Raw genomic sequence first — 23,468 nt, forward strand, 5'->3', positions numbered from 1 at the left:
AATAAATATTTCCTGGATTAGACTGAAAGAACATACAGTTTTCCCTTGCCGTGTCCATTTCCATAACAGTGATGCCACCCCAGACACACTGGGGTACGCGAACGGTATTTACTGTTTACAGACATGTAGGGTTTTTTTTTTTTTCCAACAGTTTTAATTCTTGGTTGGTGCAATGGATTGCTTTCTCTTCTCGATCTAGTGGTTTGCTATTAAAGCAGCTTCAGCGTCTGCCCTTTTTTTGTGCCCTGGTCTGCTTGCCTCTTTTGCTGGCTCCCCAAGGTCCTCTTTCAAGTGTAATTGGAAATAGTAACAACAGCCCTAACTTGACTGTTGGGATGCATTTTCCTTGTGGAGTAGAAATGAGTCCTTTCTAGGATGGTACCTAGCAGGTTACAGGCACTTGGTTAAACTTTTCTGAATGAATGAAAGGCCCCAAATGGATTTCTTTTTCCATGTGTTACTGTGCTTTGTGCCAAGCAGCATTGGTTTAAAAAATCTGTTTTCTCCTGCTTTTTCTTTTTCTTTTTTTCGTGCAGGGAAAGTTATTCCTAATTGACACCACATCTCCTAAATCTCTGACCTCTGTTTTCTTCCGGGTGGTACATCCGCTACCCTTACATACATATTGTTCCTTTGCGTTTCTAGAAGATGCACCTAGTTCCCTGAAGCAGGAGCAGGACCTAACACTGCCATTCCACAAAGGCATTGAGCTAAGGAGGCTGTGAAAACATGGAATCCTTTTATTACTCTTCACATTTTTTCTTGTAAAGTTTCCCCCTGTTTTTATAAACTGCAAGTAGCCCTGGAGAGTTTGTGTGTGTGTGTGTGTGTAAATTTACATAACCATAAATAACTATTTTGGCTATATTTGATGATTGTCATTTATACCCATTATATTACTTTTGGGACTTTACTGTTATGTAGCAAAAAGACACACTTTGACATGTATTCTTTCTGCAGTTGAAGCTGTGAGGTCAACAACTTTCATCTCTAATTCTTGAGTTTATTATGGAGAAATTTGTAGGTGAGAAAAAGGCAAACATCCTAGCTCATTTCTCAAGTAGCCATGAAGATTCTCTATAGATGATACCTTTCAAATTGTCCCCAGAAGCACCCTCAGAACTGGACCTCGGGGAGGGTAATGCCCACTTTCTAACCCACTGAAATTTGTTATAGTCAAAATAGGCACAACTAGTGAAGAGAAACTTGGCTTTTATGTTAAATGCATCTTCAGGTGATTACTGCTATTTTGACCTCAGTGACTTACTAGAAAAGTCTTTTGGGAATTTCTATATTAAGCACCACTAATTTTTTTTTAACGAACTATATATGACATTGCTATAAAGATGTTAATATCAAGTTTTTGATCAGAAATATAATCTGCTACAACAATCCTCTTTAAACGGGAAAACCAAGTATGAGTGACATAATTCTGGCATTTCCAGGAATGCAGCCCACTAGCAATGAGACAAAGATGAGAGTCATCATCAACCACATACTCTTTATAGTTCGGGTGTGTGTGGTTCACACACTACGAATGTAGTAAATAATCTCCAGTCACTACGGACGGCACTTTGCATGTTGATTTGGTTTCCAGTTAAGGGTACAGGAGGCAATCTTCTCGATACAAGGAATTCATCTCTTCTGTTTGGATCGTTCTCTCTCAGAATCCTCAACCCTGCAGCCTGGACCACTCTGTAAATTATGTGGCCCCTGAACTGACCACTTTGGCTTGAACCTCTGGCAGGCGAAGGGGGAGAGATGAACTAGCTTAGCAATAACCACCTACTTCAGCTTTGGTGCTGCTTAATCCGGTTTTGACTGTTATATTCGTCCAAATAACATTTGGATCATCTTCGGATCCCTAGATTCCTAGAAGAGCAATGCAGGAAAGCCAGCTGTATTACATGCTTTCTCCAGCCCTGCCCTCTATCCTCACCAGCAGATATCAAAACAGGTCAAAACCGTGGCCCATGGGATCACCTCTGCAACCCCTTCCAGACATATGTTACCGGTAGTCCTGTTACACAGGCTGAATTAGTTTACGTAGAACAATCCATGAACACTTTAGTGTGGAAAAATAGCATTATATAAAGCTTAATATTAAACATTATGAAAAAATACATATGTACAGAAGAAACTACAAAATACAACTATGTACAATATCTGTTACCTTTAAATTACATAAATTCTTTAAAATTCTGCAGATTAATAAATTATACATTGTATCAACAGAAATAGCTGACACCTCTGTGGGGCATGAAGCAAGTTTTTTTTTTTTTTTTGATTTTTGTTTTGTTCTGTTTTTTTTTTGTTTTGTTTTGTTTTTGTTTTTAAATCACGCAGTGAATACATTTTATCCGAGAGATCTTCAGATACATTCTCAATGCCTTGAATAGCCCGTGTCTGAAAGGAAGGACATTGTAGTTAGAGATGGAGCAGAGTGTGTCATAGTCGTTTGTTCCATTTATGAAGATTACAAATGGATAAGACTAGCGGAAATGACTAAAGTCCAATATGGTATAGGGCGAGAGCATCATTGTGGGGTCCAGGTCATTCCATTCAGAACCACAGATTACGAGAATTAAGGGACCAGTAATTCTAGTCCATCCTCTCTGATTATATAGATGCACCCACGGGCCCAGAGAGGCAGAGGGACTCACTTAGGGTTACACAACTTGGTAATCTGTGTTAGTGCCAGAGCTAGGACCTGAATCCTAACTTTCAGACACCTGAAGCTAATCACACCATAGCTGGCTCTCCCAGGAGCACCCAAGATGACTTAAAAAACAACAACAACAACAACAAAAAACGACTCTCACACAAGTCATAACAAAACAAAGAAATCTCCCCGATCCCCCAGAGCTCCCTCCATCCTGGAGCTTCTTAAAGGATGTGACATGCAAAAACCTTAATTTGTAACACAGATAAATTAGGGGGCAATAATTTATAATCCAAGAGAATTATTGATTAACAAAGGACCCCTTTAAATGGCAGCTGTCTCATATATATTTACTTCACAGATCATTAACTATGTACTGTCCTGGCTCAGTCACTGGATACGGAAGGTGCAGAGAACTAAATAAAATTGAAGATCAATTAGAAATGGAGATAAAATAATGTTTCGAGAAGGATCTAATTTTTAGATGGACACAGGTCCACATGCAAGGGATTGAGACCTAAACCAATAGCCATGTGAGTGCACTTTCTTAAAATGGACCCCCGGCCCCAGTCAAGCCTTCAGATGACTGCAGCCTGGCCAACATCTTGACTATGGCATCGTGAGTGACCCAACACCACCTGGCTAAGCTCCTCCAAATACCTGACCTATAGAAACTGTGAGAAAATAAATGCTGAGTTAAACTGCCAAGTTTTAGGGTAATTTGTTAGGCAGTAGTAGATAACTAATACAATGTAACTTCGAATTTGCAGTTTGCCTTTGTGATAAGTTAGGTCTAAATGATTGTTTAGAATGGGAAAAGGCATAGAGACCCTTTACTTGTCAAGTAATTAGCGTCTGATCAAAGCAGTGCCTCTTAGTTTATAAAGTTTTACTAAAATTTTTGTTTTAAAAATGTGACATACTATTCTAGAAAATGGGGTACATAAAACAGAAGAAAAATCATATATTATTGTGCTGATTTGAGAACTTTGTTTTACTTTTGTGGTTTATTTCTTTCTAGTCTTTTATTCCCATGTGTTGTTTGTTTGCTCTACTTTTTTTTGTTTGTTTTGTTTTTTGTTAGAGAGAGGGGATCTTTTTTAAAAAAAAAGATTTATTTGAGAGAGAGAAAGAGAGAGAGAGATAGGGGAGGGGCAAAGGGAGAAGGAGAGAGGGAATCTTTTTTTTTAAGATTTTATTTATTTATTCATGGGAGACACATACACAGAGAGAGAGAGAGAGAGAGAGAGAGGCAGAGACACAGGCAGAGGGAGAAGCAGGCTCCCTGTGGGGAGCCCGATGTGGGACTTGATCCTGGGACTCCAGGATCACACCCTTGGCTGAAGGCAGGCACCAAACCGCTGAGCCACCCAGGGATCACATGAATCTTTTTTAAAAAAAGATTTATTTATTTATTTAAGAGAGAGAGAAAGAACAATCAGGAAGAGTAGAAGGAGAAGGAAAGAGAATCTCAAGCAGACTGCACTGAGCATACAGCCAAATGCTGGGCTTGATCCCCTACCCCACGATCATCACCTGAGCCAAAACCAAGAGTCAGACACTTAACTGACTGAGCCACCCAGGCGCCCCTGCGTGTGTGTGTGTGTGTGTGTGTGTGTGTGTTTTAAACTCAGCATATTTATAAGAATATCCATGTTGTAATATCATTAAAAATACCATTTTTAATGACTGCATTGTATTCTATTAAATGAATGCACCATGGTGTGCTTAGTCTTCTATTGAACATTTGAGGTTTTTTTCAATTAAAATTTTAGCTATAAAAATTGTCATGAATAAAGTCTTTTCAGCACTTAGGTGACAAGAACGTAGTGAGGACTTTGATACATATGGCCAAATTCTTCTCCAAAGGGATTTTACAATCTGAATCCCCAGTTGTGATTTCAGAGCATCTTCCCTAGCACAGAGCCTTACTGCTTAGAAAAGAGTACTGTTAAGCAGAACTCTTAAGAGAGGGCATCCCAGGCCAGATAGGAAGAGCTACCACATGCAGTCCGTGCTCAGCTGTGGAGCTGGCCCTGCCCCCACTCTGCCTCTCCTCCCTTTTGCCACTCTCTAAGCGCCTTTGGGTGGAAGAAGAAAGGCCTGGTGCGCTTTGAAGAGGTTAGGTTATTAATGGTTTCTAGATACACCATATCTTGATAAATGAATTTATAAGTTATGAAGCTCCTACCTCTGTGGTACTCTGGATTCACATTTTCGTAGATTGGAAACAAGGGGTTTTCTTGTTCACTCCGTAGCTTCCGTGCTCTGAGGACATCTCTTACGCACTGATGTAGGTATACGTACTGACACTATGAGAAAGCAGAGAATGTGTCAGAGGAAGGCAAATTCTCAAGCATAAGAAAGATGAGAGACTCACAAAAATATCAAGAGTAGTGACATTCTATATGGTTAGCAAATTTCTTGATCATTTCACTAATAGTCTGTAGTACACAGCAGAGTCCTTTCTATTAGCACTAAGAAGAGAATAATGGTAATGAGGGAAGAGTCCTTTCTATTAGCACTAAGAAGAGAATAATGGTAATGAGGGAATCATGGTGTTTATTTTTTTTTATAATTTTTTTTTATTTTTTATTTATTTATGATAGTCACACAGAGAGAGAGAGAGGCAGAGACACAGGCAGAGGGAGAAGCAGGCTCCATGCACCGGAAGCCCGATGTGGGATTCGATCCTGGGTCTCCAGGATCGCGCCCTGGGCCAAAGGCAGGCGCCAAACCACTGCGCCACCCAGGGATCCCTCATGGTGTTTATTTATTCCTTTTTATGTGCATGCATATTTAGGGAGTATGTTCTATGAGTGCCTAGAATTATGTCTGGCACATAGTCAGTCCTCTACAAATATTTGTAAATAGACGACTGACTACCAAACACTGTACTATGCATTTTACATAAGTTATCTCATTTGATTATTTTGACAATTTCATAAAGTAGATATAACTATTCATAGGAATGAAGACTCAGAGGTGTTAAGTAACTTCTCACATAGCCAAGAAATGGGACCCGAGCAAATGATCCTAGGGTTCATATTCATGTTCTTTTCACTATACCAGTTTCCTTAGATGAATCCTAATTTCACTGCATAATTGAATGAGGAAATAATTTCACTGCATACCCTGTTTTTTTCCCTTTCTTTTGTGAGGATAATAAGAAAAAGAAGTTGTATACAGTAGACCCCACCAAACCAAAGACTGTCGGTTCTTTGAGGGTAAGGTTAGTATCTTATCTATCTTGGTTTTCTTCACAAGGAAGACTCTCCAAGATGTTGGCTGATGACAAAGAACTACAGAGGGTTACACAGTGAGAACAGACTCACCTCTGCCAATTATCTGGGAACGATCTACTTTTGAAATAGAAACAAAGAAGAGTCAGTGTTTTGGTGACCATAAAGACGCACCTGACAACATAGGCAGCCTTCCTTCCTACTAACAGAGCTGTCTAATAAAGAAAAGAATGTCCATGTGACCTTGGCCTCAGGTTCCTTTAATGACACAGCAACTGCTCAGAGCCCACCCAGAGAAAGAGGAGGCGGGAAGGGAAGCCCACTAGCATGCAAGAGACACTGGGCTCTTCGTCTGCCTCCAGCTGGCCTAAACTGAATCACGAGGCTTCTCAGGGAACATCTAGAAAACATCTGAGGTGTCTTCTAGAGCTAATATCCTTTGACCATTAAAGGGTATGAGGCTCTGTGTTGCTATCAATTAGATGGATGTTGAAAAACGTTCCTGGATCCCACATTTAAGGTGATTCATGTGTTATTTTAAAGTATTTTAAAGGTTTGAGATACAAAGTGAGACTGTAAGATCTTTCCTCATCAACGAACTTTACAAGTGGACCAGTATTTATTTTCACGGGTTGACACTAGGCATTGCCTCTGATTGAAAGTCAGCCTGGTCATCTACCAAAGGGACTTCATGATATAGGTCTGGGATAGTCATTAGATTAGGATATATCAAAGAAATAAATCAATCATGAGTGAGGCCTGCATAAATATTGATTAACTATTCTCTGCATTTCTGAGTGTTATAAGTTTTTCATGCCACCTTGATCTTGAAAATTTGAGGAGAGTACTATCCTGAAAATGGTTGTTAGTATGGGCAGTTTCTTTGCCATCTTGAAAACAATCTACCAAATTATAGATAGATATTTCCTGTTTCCTTTCATCCAAAGCATGATTCATATTTTCAGTTGTACTGGGATATCAAATTACTTTGGGACCTTAAAGTTCCACTGTGGACAATTCTATTACATCTATGCTATGTCTTATTAATAAATTCTTCAACAATGATCCACTACGGCCTTTGAAACCAGTTAATATTCATTAATTTGCCTTGCCTTAAATATAAAATCTTCTTCTCCCAATAGAATGTCCTTTTGAAAATAATTACTACTAAAACCTTCAGACTCTTTTTTTTTTTTTTTTTTTAATTTTTTTTATTTATTTGTTTATTTATTTATTTATGATAGTCACAGAGAGATAGAGATATATAGAGAGAGGCAGAGACACAGGCAGAGGGAGAAGCAGGCTCCATGCAACGGGAGCCTGACGTGGGATTCGATCCCAGGTCTCCAGGATCGCGCCCTGGCCAAAGGCAAGCGCCAAACCGCTGCGCCACCCAGGGATCCCAAACCTTCAGACTCTTAATGTGCTTCCCACTTCATTCTTAATGAAGAATAGAGTCTATTAGACTCTATGAAACTTGGATCATGAAAATTTTTTGCTCTGTCTCGCTGACTTGTGAAGCCTCAATTGCATTCAATTTCACCAATAGTTGTAGTACTAAATAGTATTTATAGAATTAGACCTTGAGCTTTTCACAGTCCTTGAGTTCACAGTTTAGCAGAGGGGCAGACATGTGGACAAAAAATACCTATAAGATGATAAATATAAGATCAAATTGTGTCTAAAGCTTCATATATAAGAAGAAATTGTCAAGTTCACTTTTTGGGGAGAGAGGTATCAATCTAAGGAGAAAGGTAAAAGTTTGTCCCAAAGAATGGGACATTCCAAGTGATGTAAATAACATGAATGAGCATATATATTCTGGAAACTGAGTAGTCTAGCATGGCCAAAATGTAGGGTGCATGAGCCATGGGAAAGCCCAAGGACAATCCCCCAAATGGGCACCAAAAATCTTGGTCCTACCATATCCCACTGTCTCCTCCTTCCAGAAAGCAGAAGAGATTAACAGACTGTGACTATCAACTCTTATTAACAACTTACTGCTTCATCTGAGTGTCTCTCTGGGAGTCAGGCCACAAATTTCCCCTAAGGCAGGCTAAAGGAAGGAAGGACACATTTGAAAATCTTCTGTCTAATGCCTCTTTGTTTAGAAATCCTTGCTCTTTGATATATTTATTAAAACTTGTGAAGACCCTTTGTATCCCAAAGAAGGTGGAATAAAATTAAAGTTGACTATTCCCATTGACCCGGAAAAGTAATATAAGGGGGTCTGAATGTCTTTCCTTCTTTGTTTCCTCTGGCTCAGGTGTGGATCACAGCCCTCTGCACCCACTCCCAGGACAAATGAGCCATACTAGGGCTGGGGCCAGGGCTTCTGGGACTACAAGAAGCCCACTGTGGGCAAGGAGTTACAACAGGACAGGTAATATGTGAATACTGTCTGGGATTTCACTTGATAAAAAGGAGAAAAAGAAAAAAAAGGAGAGGCAAAATATTTCTTACCATAATATTTATCTCATTATAATCAAAAGAATCAAAGTTAATTCTGACCCAGGGAGGGAAACCATCCTTAATTTTGGCAGACCCTAAAACAATGGGGAGGGTGTTATGATATGAAACTGAAGCAATAAGTTGGGGGCCTAGTTATGAAGAGGCCTGTATACAACAAGAGTGAGAGTCTGAACTTCATTCTACTGCAATGGAGAGCTTGCCAAAGTTTTTACACAGGGAGCTGCCACAGTGAGCAAAAGCGCCATGTCAGTGGCAGTGGTGACAAAGTTGGTAGGGCAGAGGCTGGTGGCAGGAGACACACTGGGAGGTTGGCACAGAAGGGCCCAGTGAGAGCTGATAAACAGCTGAGTGAGGACAGTGGCAGTTGGGTGGGAGACCAGAAGGAAGAGAAAGATGTCGGGTACAATAGACAGGACTCCATGACTGCCTGAATGTGGGAACCCTGGGAAGAGACATCAGAATCCTAGTTTGGGCAAACACACGGAGGGCACGGGCATGGTGGCACCATTACCTGAACCTGGAAGAAGCAAGAGGGGGAGGAGTGCTTTCATTGTTACTCTTTGTTTAGAGACAGATAATGAGTTCAGTCCTGAGTTTTGTTGAGTTTTGTTGAGTTTGAGACAAATGCAAGGCTTCCAGATAGGACTGTTTGGTAGGCAGGTTCTTAGCTCATTGTCGGAAAAGGAGAATGAGATTTGGGAAACGCAAGCATGTATGCGGTTCTGCAAGCCATGGGACATCACCAGGAATGAAGGTCAAGAGAAGGGAGAGTAGCACCTTGAGGGCAGAACCATGGGGACCTCAAACATTCAACAGGCAAGCTGAGGAAAGAGCACAGAATCCTGAGACGTTAGGAGGAGAAGGGAATAGTGGAAAGAAGGAGATATATCCAAGACGGAGGAAGAGCTGCGGCACATTGTGTCCCCCCTGCCCTGGAAGCCTGCCAGTGATGTTTACAGTGAGCGTGTCTGCTCTCTGCCACAATGCACCCTGGAGTTCTGGGCAGATGTACGCAGGTGACACATGAGCCCAGAGGCCTCCGACAATGACTAACACACACACACACACACACACACACACACACACACACACACCACACATTCTTCAAGACTACTTACGATGTGAAAATCTCCCCTTCCCCAAATTAAAATTTGTGGTCAAATCCGGGATGTGGGAAAATATACAGAACAATTGAACTGGTGTCTTTAATGAATAAACAGTTTGGAAAACAAAGGAGGGTTATTATAGATTTAAAAGAAATTTAAGAGACTTCGACCAAATGCAGCATGTGGACTTTGTTTGGATTCTATGGAAACTCAGCGTAGAAAGCAAATTTGAAATAATTAGGGATATTTAAGCCCTGACTGGATGTTAAATGATATTAAGGGATTATGGTTAAAAATGTTAGGTGTGATAATGATATTCTGGTCACAATCTTTAAGAGTCTTTCTCTAAAATTTCTGCATACACAGCATTTAAGGATCAAATGGTTTGATAAGTAGGATTTGCTTTGATATTTTCCAATAAGGCCACGGGGTAGGGAAATAGTGTATGTGGGATGTAGAACACGGAAAAAGAACATGGAATACTGATAATTGTAGAAGCTGGAGTTTAGGTGCACGGAAATTCACTATACCATTTACCCTGGTTTTATGTATTTAAAAAAATTCTGTAATAAAATATTAAAAGTATAGTGTAGTAGTTATAATGAAAGTACTCCCAGCCCAGGACAATGGTGGTGACAGGTGTGCCTATAGGAAGCAATGATGCTAGATCCCACCCTGAGGCTGTGGGGCTAAGGGCTTTTTTTTTTTATAAATTTATTTTTTATTGGTGTTCAATTTGCCAACATATGGAATAACACCCAGTGCTCATCCCATTAAGTGCCCCCCTCAGTGCCGTCACTCAGTCACACCCACCCCCTACCCACCTCCCCTTCCACCACCCCTAGTTTGTTTCCCAGAGTTAGGAGTCTCTCATGTTCTGTCTCCTTTCTGATATTTCCCACTCATTTTTTCTTCTTTCCCCTTTATTCCCTTTCACTATTTTTTATACTCCCCAAATGAATGAGACCATATAATGTTTGTCTTTAGAACAGGTTCAAGCCCCAGCTCGGCCACATCATAGCTGTGCAAAGGCCTTTAGCCTCTGCACCGCAGCTGTGTAGCCTGGAAATGGAAAAATACCTCACCTCTATGTTTTTTATGAATTTAATGAAATAACATATTTAAAAACACCCTGCAAATGTCAAAGGACAGTACAGATGGAAGCGTTTATCCTTTGTAAGCAGTGTGCACTTGTCTGGGGTCTCCAGAGGTGGGTGTGTGGCTGGGGGGTGGGTGGCTGGAGGAGAGAAGAGACCGTAAGTGTGTTTCCTCTTTACTAATGGGAGTTCTGGGGCTCACTCGCCAGCCTATCTTAAAATGATCTTTGAGACAGATTGGCCTGATGATGTCCTTTGACAGATGAACGGATACAGAAGATGTGGTCTGTGTACACAATGGACTGTTCCTGAGCCATTAGAAAGGACCATTTACATGGTCCCACCATTTACATGGACACGGATGGAACCGGAGGGCACTGTGCTGAGTGAAGTAAGTCCATCGGAGAAGGACCATCATCATGTGGTTTCACTCATATGGGGAATGTAAGACACAGTCAAAGGGATTATAAGGGAAAGGAGGGGAACTGAGTGGGAAAAATTAGAGAGGGAGATAAACCATAAGACATACCTAACTCTGGGAAACAAATAAAGGGTTGCAGAAGGGGAGGTGGGCAGGGGGGATGAGTGACGGGCACTGAGGAGGGCACTTGATGGGATGAGAACTGGGTGTTCTACTTTATGCTGACAAATAGAGTTTAAATAAACTCTTTTAAAAAGTTAATTAAAAAAAAAAAGACAGAGTGCCCCCCCCATGTACAATGCATTGATTTAAAGGATAATCCATCTCGCTTTCTCCCCACCTGAAGAAGATGGGCAAACAGCTTGGCAGAGTTCCACAAGGTACCTCAAGGTCAGTGAAATGTGTTTTAAGATAACAAGTCCTACAGAACATCTATAGTCAGTTTTTTTCTCTTCCTAATGAGTCATAGGATATTTGTCCTCGTCCGATTAGAGCCGTGGGCATCGTGGGGAGAGCGGCAGAGGGGGCGGTCCGTGTCCTTCAGCCTGTAACTCTTACCTCAGTCTGGACCATGTGAACCCTGTGAAGCCTCAGGTCGTTCACTGCGCCGTAAATGTCCACGGAGTCTTTGGAGTCTAATTGCTGGAGGATTCGGTCCAAGGCGATAAAGGTCCCAGTCCTACCCACGCCAGCACTAGGAGAGACAGAGTGACAGAAGCCTGAGCCTTCAGGGCCACAGTGCCTGTCGGGCCTGCACCCAGAGATGCCAGCGCCGTCTTCCTCTTCGCTTCCTCACTGTGGGAGAATAAGGAGCGCTGCTTCTCTCAGGGAGCCCTGTCCGTGAGGGAACCCACCTTCCATCTCTTTCTCCTTCCTCCTTCCACATCCCCCACCCAGCAGGGACAGGTGTGGCTCTGCACTTAGAGCTTCATGTCCACGCATCGTGTTTTACACTCGTCTTGCATACGTGCTGATCCACAGACAGCATGTACTGCTCATTTTGTGGGTCTCCGAGGTTTGCTAAAATGATGACGTGTTTCATGTGTCCTTTCGCCAACTTCTTTTTACTCAATACCTTGTTTTGAGATTTACCCCTGGCGTTACATGCAGATCCACCTTCTTTTAGCTTCTCTATAGAGGTCATACGCCATGCCACTGCCAAGCATCGCCTGCTAATCTATTCTCTACTGATAGACAAGGAGTTTTGTTGTGTGTGTGTGTGTGTTTTTTTTTTTTTTTAGGATTTTCTCATCTGAGAGAGACAGAGAGCGAGCAGGGGGAGGGGCAAAGGGAAAGGGAGAGAGAGAATCTCAAGCAGGCTCCAGGCTAAGCACAGAGCCCATGTGGGGCTCCATCTCACGACCCTAAGACCATGGCCTGAGCCAAACCCAAGAGTCGGACACTTAACCGACTGAGCCACCCAGTTGCCCCGACAATGAGATCATTTTTAGTTATTGTCTTTGAAAACTCGTGTTGCAGTGAACCTCCTTGTGCACACGTGTAGGCCTTTCTCTAGGGCTGATGTCTAGAAGCAGAACTGCTGGATCCTAGGGTGAGAACACATTGGGCTTCACCAGGGATGGCCGGGTTGCTTCCCAGCAGCCGCACCACCTGGGGATTTCGGATGCTCAGCCTTATGGGATAAAGGAGAACAGTTCTCTGGTGGCATGGGCAGAAACGCCGGCCGTTCTTCAGAAACAGGAAGCCTGGGAGTGCCTCGCATTCCCATTAAAAGCATCAGGGTTCCACTGACATATAAAAGCTGGGCTCCTAGGGTGCTGGGCTGATTGGCAGGAAACGAAGGCATCTGACATTTCTCTTGGTGGAGCAATTCCCTGGTCTTCTTAGTGCCATTCGGCTCTGGCTATCAAAGTGTGGCTGCAAACATTAATTAGCTAAACACCAGGCTCCCAGAGAGGAGGAGAGAGGGACTGCTTGGTAGGCTGACTGGCCGTGCAGTCTAGAGCAAAGAGAAGTCAGGAGGGAAGTGCAATTTAGGAGCAAACTTGGGTGCTACAGATGCCAAGTGCCACTCGACTTGGAGGGAGGTCTGGAGCCTGGAGCGGAGGGATGCTGAGCGTTTATGTGGGTGGAGGAGAGAGATTAGCCCCCCCCCCCCGCCCCAAGGAGGAAGAACGGCAAGAGGTGAGAAGAAGCAGGTTGTTGCATGAGAGCGGGGTTTCTGGCAACTTGGACCGGGGTGGGGGGGAGACGGGACCCACTCCTAGATGGCCTGGAAGTCACGGAGGGACTTTGCATTTTGTACAGTGGCAAAAACAGCAGGAGGGAGAGAGAGGGGAGTGGACAGTGAGGGTGATGGAGGGGTGAAGGCGAAGAAAGGGAAAAGAGAGGAGAGAGCATGACGATACCCTGCGGGCCCAGGTGGGCTGGTTGGCGCAGCTGGACCGGCCCCCGCCCGTGTTCCCGGCCCCCCGCCCCCCCGCCCCCCGGTACCTGCAGTGCACCACAGTGGGCCCAGCGCCAGGGCTCCGGCTGATGTAGTCCCTGACGGTCCTCACAAACTGGATCAGGGACTGGGTGGTCTCTGGGACCCCATGGTCTGGCCACACCGTGTAGTGAAAGTGGCGGATGAGCCTGTGCGCATCGAGTTGCTCCTCCTGCAAGAGCAGAGGGTGTAAGGGGAAGGACCCAGGGCCGACCTTCATGTCTGACCACTGTGGCCACGCAGCAGCTCCCAGGAGCCGAAACCACAGGGCAGGAGGCACCAAAAGCGGGGGTGGGGTGGGGTGGGTGGGTCACAGGTGTCTCGCATCTTTCCAAGCTGGGGGTTTCATGAGGTCCAACATACACTGCATATCCTAAATTCCCGGATGGTCCACTCGGGCAGCACAGACTCTGAGAGCATCTGCAGGATGAGGTCCCCATAGTAGAGGGAATCCTGGTCCGCTGGCCAGTAGTGGTCACACTTTACCTAGAGGAAGGCAGAGGGGAAAAGAGTGAGTCTGGACACGTGAGTCCCCTCCGAACCTGGACGTTTCCTCCTTGAAGTGACTTCCTGAGCTGGGACTGAGCATCTGACCATCTGCTCTGCATCCACGTGCTCAGGGCCACGCCAGCCCACTCCTGTGAGGCGGAGCACCTCTGTGCAGGGAGAGAAGCACATCTGTGCAGGGAGAGGAGCACCTGTGTGCAGGGCATGGAGCACGTCTGTGCAGGGAGAGGAGCACCTGTGTGCAGGATGAGGAGCACGTCTGTGCAGGGAAAGGAAGCACCTGTGTCCAGGGAGAGGAGCACCTCTGTGCAGGGCGTGGAGCCCCAACCTTCGGGTTCACGTCTCTCTCAGGTGCGGGATCCAAGGCTTGAGCTCCTTGTTGCTCTCCTCAGCATTTCAGTCCCACCACTCATAGCCCAGGTATTGCGGGGGGTTCTCTCTGAAGAAAGTTCCAGCCAGGCAGAAGAAGGCAACGTCTTCCTGGCCCCTCTTTGCTTATGTTTGAAGTCACCGTCCTAACCTGGACCAGGTGCCATGTGCCCGGTGGTCTTTGAGAAGTCAGAACACGTGGCTAAGCTCCGATTTACACGAAGGGCAGGAGGAGAGGGAATTATGGGCACGCGTCCCGGAGCACAGGTTCCGGGCACCGGGTTTGTAACCTCGTGTGTAACCTCCAAACTGACCATATGCAGCGCATACGGGACCGTAAGTGTGTTGCAAGGGCTCGATTTGCCCGGGGAACGATTTCGCTTTGTGCCTGCAGACCGGCCCCGAGTGCACTTCCCTTGATTCCCGAACGAGAGGCAGCCCCAGGAGCCTGCCAGTCACCCCCGGCCGAGGGCCCGCAGGCGGCCGCTGTTCGCTCTGTGTCACAGCCCTCTGGGACCCCGCTCTCCGAACGGAAACGCCCCCGACTGAAACTGCGGAGCCACCATCAGAAGTGGGCATAACCTGGGCGCCGGGGGCCCAGCGGGTGGGCGGCCGCCTTGGGCCCAGGGCGTGACCCCGGGTCCCAGGATCGAGTCCCGCGTCAGCTCCCTGCAGGGACCTGCTTCTCCCTCGGCCTGGGTCTCAGCCTCTCTCTCTGGGTCTCTCAGGAATAAATAAATAAAATCTTAAAAAAAAAACCCAAAAGAGGTGGGCACAAGCCACGGGAGCCTTTTGCAGCCGAGGGGCCCGACCCACTAACGTGATCCGTCCCTGGCTTTGGGGGTGGGCCCCACGGGGTGGGGGCGTGAGCGCGCGAGGCCGGAGGCCTGTTACTCACCCGGCCCTTCTCCACGCACTGGGTCACCATGACGATGTTGTGGACGTTCTGTTCCCACGCCATTTTCCAGAAGTCATCCTTGGTGCCAGGAAGAGGCCCCTGGGTAGCTATGTACTCTCTTCGGAAGCTGTTGCCCTGTGATGGGTTTACAGGCCGGACAGTCAAGCACGACATGCAGCAAGCCTCGGGGGCACAGGGACAACGGCAGCGGTGCTGAGCTGTCGTCAAGCGGCAGCTTCGCCGTCTACTGGGCAGGTCTGTTCTAAGGCACCAGAGGGCTGGGGCAACGATCTGGAGCATTCTGCACGGTGCGTGCACATGCACGTGTGCAGACTGAGGCACCGTTGTCCTCGGGCTCTGCCCCCTGTTCCTTCTAGCAGAGCCTGAGTCGGGTTGAACATTAGAGGGCTGGGGAAAGGCAGGTCTGGGACTGGGCGGATGGGAGCCGCAGGGGATGCAGCCTGCGCCCCGGGCCTGACCTGTGTCACCACTGCCACATCGTGGCCGCCGCCCGCCGGCCAGTCCCCGAGCCCCCCCGCCCCTGGGCTCCCCCGGCAGCCCAGTGCCGTGCTCCCGGGGCAGTGCTCTCAGGCCGGCGGCACAGCCCGACCCGGGCTTGCGAGGAGCCAGAATCCAGGCCCGCTGGGCCTGCAGACCCACAGGACCCTGTGGGCCGTGGATGCGCGTGCAGGTCGGAGGGTGCCCTCGGGCCTGCTGCCAGGCGGCACCCTGGCACCCCGACTCTGCGGACCCCCGAGGCTCAGGGGGCAGGTTGCGCTTACCCCCGACCGCAGAGCGCTCACCGACAGCCCAGGGGCCACTTGAGGTCATTACCCTCCTGTTCGGGGCCAGAACACAGAGGTCCCACGAGGGGCGGCCCTGCGCCCGGGTGCGGAGCCTGCTGAGCGACCGCCGGGCCTCGGCGGCCCGAACCGTCGAGTTGGGCTTTCCAGAATCCGGATGACGTGGAACAAGGTGCCCTCGCTGGGCAGCCTGAGCAGGGGGCCCCCCGGCCCCTCAGGAGCTCTGATCGGGGCTGGGGCTGAATCCTTTCCCGGGGCCACCCGGGCGCCTTGTATCGTATGGCCGGGCCGGGCAGTGACGACGTGCGCTCTGTGCTGCGTGGCGCCTGCCAAGGGCTCGTGGACCGAGAATGCGCCGGGCGCCTGCAGCGTGGCCACCCATGCAAGCCTCATCCCCGGGCCCCGGGCCACTTACGGGGATGTAGCTGGCGTTGATGTAGTCTGAGCACGGGTCGTCATCCACGTTGGACAGCTTCACTCGAGACGCATCGTCTGGAAGGAATGATGGACAGATCGGTCACTGGGTCCTGGGCGGGCTTTCCACCGTTGGCCGGCTGCTTGGTGCTAGAGTGCAGCAGCTCTGGCCCCCAAGACACCCCTGGGGGGGGTGGGCTTCTGTTCGATTCACAGGTGAGCCTCACAGAGGACAACCGACTGGCCCAGGTCTCATGGGAGGCCGTGAACACGAGCCAACCGGCCACTGGCTCTCTGAGGCCCCCTCTGCCTTCCTTCTTAACACGATGGCATTTGCCCTATGAGGAGGCCGGGTCCCTTTCGCAGCTGGGACGAATACAATCCAGGACCACCATCCGCTGATTGGGTCGGGATAATAAAGAACATGTAAGGGGCAGCCCGGGTGGCTCAGCGGTTGACCATCTCCCTTCGGCCCAGGGCATGACCCTGGGGTCCTGGGATCGAGTCCTGCATCAGGCTCCCCACATGGAGCCTGCTTCTCCTGCGTCTCTGCCTCTCTCCCTCTGTCTCTCATGAATAAATAAATAAAATCTTTTAAAAACAATAAAGAACATGTAATAATTGCTAACTGGGGACTTTAAGGAAACCCACGTCGGCCTTTGCTGTTAGCCCTGCTTCCCAGGAGAAGCAGTGGGACCACATGATAACATGTCAACCCAGTGAGAAGAGCGACTCGAACCAGAATTCAAGCCGGTCGTTACCGCACGGGTGGGAAGTGCACTAACATCCCTTTTAAAAGGCACGCAGGGCCTTGGAGCCTCCGTATCCAGCTATCCCATATCTCTTTAGCCCCATTTTATTCCTGGAAGAGAGAAGAAAGGGCTAGAGGGAAGACAGGATGACAAAGTTCCCCATGAAACTCACAGGGCAAGATATTGTTGTATCGATTTTTCCCTCTATTCTCCGGCAAGAGCGCAATGTCACATGATTGGTTTCGACCCACGTCTTTCAAGTCCTATCAGGTCAAAAAAAGAAGTTTGCGAGTGGAGGATATGAAACCAAAGAAGGCGGATCGCACAGTCCCTGAGATACATAACGATCTAGGAACGTGTCACGACAGCCACTGTTTCTGGAACGCCTTGTATGGGACCTGTGTGACCTCCGCCTCCCCTGCCCCCCCAACCCCAGCCTTAGAGGAGCTATCCTCACCTCCATTTTACAGATGGGGCTCAGACTGGGATAAGTCACTTGCCCCAAGGTGCGGAGGTGGCAAAGCTGGGCAGTGGACCCGAAGCCTGGGCCCTTTTCACCCTCCCACCTTGTGCCCCAGTCCAGCAAATCGCTAGGTTAAATAACTGACGGAACCGGGTTTACAGGTGAGACTGGCTCATCCTTCCTTAACATCTTATCCAGGTAGCACTTTGTTTGCTGTGCTCTTCAGAAGATGAGAGCGGATGGATCTGGAACGGACTCAGGCATGAGAGCGCTCCGCCGGGATCCTGCAGGGTGTCCTGACCCCCGAGCCCCCCTCGGCCTGGGACCCGCAGGAGAGGCTGGGATGGAAATTCTGCTGAGTCTGAGTCGTACCTCGTATTCCTTGGACAGGAGGTAGTTGGAATCAGCCTGCAGCTTCATGAAGTGCCCTTCAAACTGGTTTATTTTTATTGGGCTAAAATATAATAGAAAGGAAAAAAAAAAAGAAAGAAAGACAGAGAGAGAGAGAGAGAAAGAAAATTACTGATGGGAAGGGACACCACCATGCCCAATCTGAGTTGTACTTCGAAAGCAGGTAACAGAGGTGCCAATGAGTTCTCGCTCTTACCAAGACGTCTTCCGGTTACTGTGAAGGGCGCCAAAAGAAGAAAGACCTCGTTAGCAAATCTCACATAAGACACTCAACTCATCTTTCAACACATTATGTGAAGGGAAATGTGGCGCTCACCCTTTCTGGCCCAGGTTCAAGTGGACAGATAGTGGTCGATCCCGGCGGATGCTCAGGCGGGCAGAGGGCCTCTCTCGACCATGGCTGCAACATAAGGGAGAGGATTTATATTCTGATTACGAAACTTGATTTAAACAGAGTTTTCCATTTATGGTGAGGCTGTGCATGTCTGTGCAAATATGGATTTTTCAGTATTCCTGTAGATTTACACTCAGCCAACGTCTCTTTGAGGGGAGGAAGCGCATAAAGAAGAAATAGATTTTTCCCACTCAGAAACGGATCTCTGCAATAGCTGGAGATTTGTCTTCTGGTTTTTGGCTACAGGTCATAATCACTTCCCACACTCTCAATAAAACTTTCCTTAAAAAAAAAAAACCCCGGTAAACCTTAGATGCAAGACATGACTGCGGGAGGGAGGACAACGTGCCAAGCACAATCCCTAAGAGGAGGGGGCGTGGCTTTGGGGCCACATGCTATTTGGTTCTTTTTGGTCCCTTCTTAAATTAGCATGACAAATATGACCACGGAATGGTGACGGCAACCACGCTTTTCAGCGTTTTTCAGAAAGGCACTTGAGTGTGCAAGTCACAGACATCTCTGAATCCAGGAGGAAAAGCAGTTATTCCCCATTCAAATGAAGCTACAGATGGCCCCTCAGTCCTTTGGTTAGGGCAAAACTCATCAATGGCAAGTAGAGACGCTGAGAAAAAGTGAGTCATCGTTGGCAGGTTTGACTTGGTTTTCTTGAGAAGCAAAGGTGGTTCAACCGGGGAGAAATGACAGGATCGGCCCTTCTCACTTTTCAGGCTAAAGGGCGTTTCCGGTTACCTCTGTACAGTGGGGCGCCGGGCACCAAGGAATCGTGCACTCACCTGGCTTTCTGCCTGCAGATGAACAAGGCAACAACGGCCACCAGCATGCCGATCAGGAACAGCCCGGCGCTCACACCTTCGATGACTCCAAACAAGGGCTCTACAGGCATCCGGACAGACACAACAAACCCAGGCAGGAGAATTAGTGCTAAAGAACCGGGAGGAGAGCCGCGGAAACCCTCTATCCCCCTAGGGACGCTGTTACAGGAAAACTCAAATGATGCCCACGCTGCGGTATCTGCTGTCCGATGGGAGGTGCACCTGCGGCCCGGAAGAGGGGATGCAGGTTCCCACTCGGCAACGGCAGGTCCGTTCTTAGACTTTTTTTTTTTTTAAGATTTTATTTATTTATTAGAGACACACACACACACACAGAGGCAGAGACAGGCAGAGGGAGAAGCAGGCTCCATGCAGGGAGCCCGACGCGGGACTTGATCCCGGGTCTCTAGGATCCCACCCTGGACCAAAGGTGGTGCCAAACCGCTGAGCCACCCGGGCTGCCCCGTCCTTAAACTTTTGAGGTTAATGGGGTTCCACTTACGAAGGAATTTTATACCCACTTGGGCTTGTACATACAGTTAGGACACTTGAGATAAAGGCCAGCAGTTGGCCACCGTGGTAAAAACGCTATTTCAGGGGCAGCCCCGGTGGCTCAGTGGTTTAAGCGCCACCTTCAGTCCAGGGCGTGATCCTGCAGACCCAGGATCAAGTCTCACCTCGGGCTCCCTGCATGGAGCCTGCTTCTCCCTCCCTCTGCCTGTGTCTCTGCCTCTCTCTTCTCTCTGTGTGTGTCTCTCATGAATAAATAAATAAAATCTTTAAAAAAAAAAACAAAAAAAAAACGCTATTTCATTCGTACGATACAAGTATGATAGTACTGGGGACTTTGGCAGGTTCCAGTGAGTTACTGAGAGCTCTTCAATGAAATTTCATTTTTCATTTTTATTTTTTTAATTTTATTTATTTATTTATGATAGTCACAGAGAGAAAGAGAGAGAGAGAGGCAGAGACACAGGCAGAGGGAGAAGCAGGCTCCATGCACCAGGAGCCCGATGTGGGACTCAATCCTGGGTCTCCAGGATCGCGCCCTGGGCCAAAGGCAGGCGCTAAACCGCTGCGCCACCCAGGGATCCCGAAATTTCATTTTTATTATCTGCTGTGATACTACCTCTGGGAGTCTGTGAATAGTTAGAGTAGCCTATTTTTATTTTTATTTTTTATTTTTTTTGAGTAGCCTATTTTTAAAACCGCTTTGGGGCCCCTGGGGGGCTCAGCACATGACCCCGGGGTCCTGAGATCAAGTTCCGCATCGGGCTTCCCGCAGGGAGCCTGCTTCTCCCTCTGCCTGTGTCTCTGCCTCTCTCTCTCTCTGTGTCACATGAATAAATAAAATCTTAAAAAAATATAACACCTTTATCAAAATATAACTCACATACCATTCAGTTCACTGATTTAAATCGTATAATTCAATGATTTTTGGGATAGTCACAGAGTTTTACAAACATCACCGTATTCAATTTTCCGAGGTCACCTCTCAAAAGAAACTCCAGGCCTCTTAGCAGTCATTCTCCGTCCTTCCCCAGCCCCTGGCAGCCATGAATCTACTTTGTCTTCATAGATTTACCAATTCTGGACACTTGATGTGAACTGAATCCTAAATATGTGGTCTTCGGTAATTGACTGCTTACACTTGGCGAAATGTTTTCAAAGTTCATCCGTGTTGTAGCATGTCTCAGGATTTCATTCTTTTTTATAGGTGACTAATATCTCATTGTATGGAATATATCACATACTGTTTATGCATTCACCCATTGACGGACATTTGGGTTATCTCTATTTGGGGGCTATTATTATTATTATTATTATTTAAATATTTATTTATTCATGCAAATGCTTCGATTTGCCTTTCCTCTAATGATTAATGATGTTGACCATCTTGTCATGTGCCTATTGGCCATTTGAGTATCTTCTCTGGTGAAATGTCTATTCACATCCTTTGTCATCAGACCTTTTATTATTGAGTTGTAAGATGTCAGGTCCTTAGGTATGTCGGACACGCGAGCCTGATCAGATATTAACTTGCAAATAGTTCCCCCCATTCTGTGGGTTTTCTTTTCACTTGCTTCATGGTCTCCTTTGAGGCACGAAAAGTTTTAAATTTTGATCAAGTCCCATTTGTCTGTCTCTTTTCTCCTTCCATTGCTGTGCTATCACTGCCACATCAAGGAAGGCATTTCCTAATCCAAGGTCACAGAATTTTACTCCTACGTTTTCTTTTAAAAGTTGTACTGTTGTAGCTCTTACATTCAGGCTTCCAGAACAGTCCATTTTTGAACGTGCACTTTAAGCCCTTGGATCTGTTTCTTCAGGGTTGCTTTTCAAGACTCATTAAATCAACACGCTCATGTTTCTTTTAATGTGGTTAATATTCTTTTCTGGATATGTGCTTACTACCTTCCTTTCCGGGACTACACACAATTTCTGTGGCTTTCTAAATAGTGAAGAATTGTGTTTACAGTGCCCCTGCTTAACATTAAATTATAAGCAAACACATCTAAATCCTCTTAACTGTGTTCTGATCCCTTTTTGGTTTGAAAAGTGGGAGATTATCCCTATATTTGGCATAAATAGATGGGAGTGTTTGTGAGGCTGAGTCATCTTTTGTCATGCAGCATGAGAGACTGTTTTAGCTATGAAGAAGAACTTCCTGAGGCCAAGCATTGTAGAACCCTGGCTCCAGGGAGAGGCTGGGACAGATGCTGGGGTCAGTCTCCGGGAACAATGTGCTGAAAAATGATGCTATTCTCAGCATGATGAGAATATTCGGAGTCAATGCAATGCAGAGGTTAAGGGCTCCAGTGGAAAATGCCAGAATTCCGGCTCTACCTTCCGGGGCAAGTTACCCAGGTCCAAGAAGTCCTCTTGGATCCCCAGGGCTTGACCTTTAAAATGGGGGATGATAATAGTATCTACCTCAAAAGCTTGTATGAAGGTTGGATAAACTATTTCGTGAATAAAAGAGAGTAAATATTAGCTACTGCTATTATTCAGGCTTTCCCTCTAAAACTCTAGGGAAGTTTCTTTTATAAATTTACGTAAAATCTTTTAAGTTAACATCTTTTATGGTGTAAAAGCCATATATGATAAACAAAAGGAAAAAATACGGCCTATAATCCCACTACTTGGAGATAGTCATTGTTAATACTTTTTTTTAAGTAGGCTCCATACCCAGTGTGGGGCTTGAACTCACGACCCTGAGATCACGAGTTGCATGCTCCACCGACTGAGCTGGCCAGGCGCCCCTCGTTGTGGATACTTTGGTGTTTTATCTTCTAGTCTTTTTTTTTCCTACGCATTTCTATGTTTGCACACACGTACATTCCCACCTGTGACTGAAAGCCTTTTGTACTTATATTTTGGCAAGCTCCTAATTTGAATGTTTTTCACCCATCATTTATAAAAACTTCATTTTTTATTTATTTATTTATTTATTTATTTATTTATTTATTTATTTATACTTCACTTTAAATTAAAGAAATCCGATACTTCCATCCTTCTTTCCAAGACTGATGCCCATTCAGTCCATTCTCCTTTAGAAATACGAGTGATTTCTCCAATCCAGATCGTCCCTGATCCCATAAAGATTGAAATCCAAGTGAAAATGCACATCCCCCTCACCCTTAGCCACCCCAGCCACCAGACCTCTCCACAGAGGCCCTTGTAAGTGACGAGGCAGGTGGTCGACTGTGCAAGTGGATGGGACGGTGGCCTTACCTGACTCCGTGGTGATGGGCAAAGAGAAAAACGTGTCTGAATAGAGTGGCTTCGTGAATTCCTTCAGGTCCTCATCGAACAGCTGTGTAAAAGCCCGAATGCTGATTCTGAAATGAAAACCGGATTTATTTAAGTGCGAATTTGCGACTGACCACAGAAGAGGTGTTCAAGGAGCAACAGGGTGGGCACCTGGTCCATATGTATGCTAGCTAGGACATGAATTATGGAATCAAATAAACCCGGGTTCACTCATGCATGTGTTCATTCATTCATCAAAGGTTTGCTGAGCCCCTACCATGTGCCAGTCCCTGTGCTAGGATCTGGGGAGACGACAAGGGACACAGCAAAGTCCCTACCATCCCAGAGCTTACATTCTCTAGTGTTGGTAGTCAGGTAACGTCTACACAGATTTAATACACCGGATGGTGATCTGTGCCACGAAG

General features: G+C 46.6%; 1 protein-coding gene across 3 annotated transcripts in view; it reads right to left on the reverse strand.

Annotated features, from left to right (window-relative positions):
* Nucleotides 1-1,487: 1,487 nt before the first annotated feature.
* PTPRB (protein tyrosine phosphatase receptor type B) overlaps nucleotides 1,488-23,468 on the reverse strand; it is a 113,116-nt gene continuing 91,135 nt past the window's right edge. For 2 of the 3 annotated variants that reach the window (XM_055328220.1, XM_055328222.1), the window contains 13 exons: nucleotides 23,026-23,132; nucleotides 19,252-19,351; nucleotides 18,380-18,463; nucleotides 18,260-18,277; nucleotides 18,025-18,106; nucleotides 17,362-17,452; nucleotides 16,439-16,515; nucleotides 15,221-15,355; nucleotides 13,810-13,932; nucleotides 13,455-13,618; nucleotides 11,559-11,694; nucleotides 4,854-4,974; nucleotides 1,488-2,406 (listed from right to left, as the gene is read on the reverse strand). In XM_055328220.1, the coding sequence (XP_055184195.1) occupies nucleotides 2,384-2,406; nucleotides 4,854-4,974; nucleotides 11,559-11,694; nucleotides 13,455-13,618; nucleotides 13,810-13,932; nucleotides 15,221-15,355; nucleotides 16,439-16,515; nucleotides 17,362-17,452; nucleotides 18,025-18,106; nucleotides 18,260-18,277; nucleotides 18,380-18,463; nucleotides 19,252-19,351; nucleotides 23,026-23,132 (1,261 nt within the window). In that variant the 3' untranslated portion in view covers nucleotides 1,488-2,383. The remainder of the gene's footprint in view (nucleotides 2,407-4,853; nucleotides 4,975-11,558; nucleotides 11,695-13,454; nucleotides 13,619-13,809; nucleotides 13,933-15,220; nucleotides 15,356-16,438; nucleotides 16,516-17,361; nucleotides 17,453-18,024; nucleotides 18,107-18,259; nucleotides 18,278-18,379; nucleotides 18,464-19,251; nucleotides 19,352-23,025; nucleotides 23,133-23,468) is intronic. The other variant, XM_055328221.1, reaches the window with a different exon arrangement.

Source organism: Nyctereutes procyonoides, unplaced genomic scaffold (genome assembly GCF_905146905.1).
Source record: "Nyctereutes procyonoides isolate TBG_1078 unplaced genomic scaffold, NYPRO_anot_genome, whole genome shotgun sequence".
In the NCBI taxonomy this organism is placed as follows: domain Eukaryota; kingdom Metazoa; phylum Chordata; class Mammalia; order Carnivora; family Canidae; genus Nyctereutes; species Nyctereutes procyonoides.